Raw genomic sequence first — 1769 nt, 5'->3', positions numbered from 1 at the left:
GCGATGGGCGCGCATACCCTCCTGTGCCCCTTGCCTGAGTGCAGGCTCGCTTGTGGGGGGCCGGTCGGTGGGGGCTGGCCGCACGGCAGGCGGATGGGAACGCCCCGAACACGCCAGGGGTAGTACATTATTGCCTGCCACGCTTCGCGTCGCCGGGCCGCCGCCGGCCGGCGCACACGCCCGGCCCGGGGCCCAGCCATCCACCCGGCCGGCCGGCCGGCCGGCCAGCAAGAGGGGCCAATACAACGGAAAGGCGATTGACTGTTGCGAGGTGGGCTTCCCCCCCCCCCCCTCGGCCCCTCTCCCTCCGCAGGGACCAGGCAGGGCCGCCGGCCGGCAGGACGCCCCATGGCAGGTGCAGGCCGGCAGGCACGTCCGCAGGCAGTAGCCGCCGAAGTCTTGTCATTCATTGGAACGTTATTCCCCGGGCACATGAGCAGCGGTTATTTTTCAAATTCCCCACCGCGCCAGCGCCTGCCCAAGCCGAGGAGCCGGGCCTGCCGCTTGGGCGTCTATGTGCGTGGCCCCCCAATGGCCCGGCCCGGCCCGGCGGCGGCGGCGATCCAAGGGACCCAAAAGCCTTCATGGGTACATATGCCCTGACGGTGGGACGCGATCCCCCCCCACCGCCCCGCCCCGCCCTCCATCTTGGCGCTTTTCTCGATCGCGGGGGGCAAGAGATGGCTTGGGGGTGCCAGAAAAGCCGGAATCTATCAGGCGCAAGATCGACCCCCTCGCCCGCTCGATCGCGCGCTGCCGCCCGGGCGAGGTCAGATTCTTGGGTGCCCCGGACGGCCGCGATCTAGCGGGCGCCTCGGCACACCAGCCCCCCTCTTTGGCCTTCCCTGCTTCCCCGGTGCCTGTGCACGTGCACACACACACACACACACACACACACATACATACATACATACCCCCTCCCGCTCGCCTCCTTCCCCTCCCGCTGCCCCTCCTCGGCCCCTTTCACTGCTCGCCGCTCGGCCCTGCGCCCTCGCCCCGTCTTCGGCCCTCGCCAGGGCAGCACCCGCCACCATGGCCCACCTGTTCGACCCGACCAGCACCATCACACAGCTGGAGCTGCACACCGTGCTGGACAAGCCCATCCGCGAAGACCTGCTGGATGGCACCCAGCCATCCGACCCGCCCAGCCTCCTGGCCGAGGCGATGTACGACCTGCAGGCCAAGCTGCAGCTTGCCACCCCGGGAACCATCGTCCCCCGGCGCGCGTGGGCCTGCCAGCCGGGGCCGAAATTCCTCCGGCGCTGGGCCGCGCACTTGGAAGCCGGCCCCGGGGCCGACCCCCCGAGCGAGGTGTCCCGCGTGTGGGTGGATCTGAGCATGGCCGACCAGGGGCGCTGCGTGTCCCCCTCCCTGGCCCTGCCTCATGGGGCCCTGCCGGTGGATGTGGCGGTCAACGCGCACAAGGTATTCAATGATTGGCTCCGGCCGCGGCTTGGCGGCGACACGTCGCAGCAACCGGGCGCCGGCGGCTCGGTGGCCCACAATGACGGTGGCCTGCAGGTGCGCTTCGGGAATCTGCGCGACTGGATCGTTCAGCCGGCCCCGGGCCCGGCCCCGGGGACCGACGCCCCGGCCATCGCCCAACCCCCCCGGCGCTTTATGTGGTGCGACGCCGCCCTGGGCCGGGCCTTCCACGAGTCGGATCTCCAACGCGCACGCAACCTCGACACCCTGCCGGCCGGGTATGGCTCCTTCGTGCGACAAGGTACATGACTGCTGGCCCGTCTCCGTCCTGCTTGGGCCGGGGG

The 1769-nt window shown here is 70.8% G+C and overlaps 1 protein-coding gene across 1 annotated transcript in view; it reads left to right on the top strand.

Moving 5' to 3' along the window:
• Positions 1-891: 891 nt before the first annotated feature.
• Positions 892-1769, top strand: part of H696_04080 (hypothetical protein) — a 6922-nt gene continuing 6044 nt past the window's right edge. The window contains exon 1 of the mRNA XM_009497961.1: positions 892-1726. Coding sequence (XP_009496236.1) covers positions 1033-1726 — 694 coding nt within the window. The 5' untranslated portion in view covers positions 892-1032. The remainder of the gene's footprint in view (positions 1727-1769) is intronic.

Source organism: Fonticula alba, assembly GCF_000388065.1.
Source record: "Fonticula alba strain ATCC 38817 unplaced genomic scaffold supercont2.6, whole genome shotgun sequence".
Lineage (NCBI taxonomy): Eukaryota > Rotosphaerida > Fonticulaceae > Fonticula > Fonticula alba.
The sequence above is the reverse complement of the archived record's forward strand: the minus strand, read 5'-3'. Positions and strand labels throughout refer to the sequence as shown.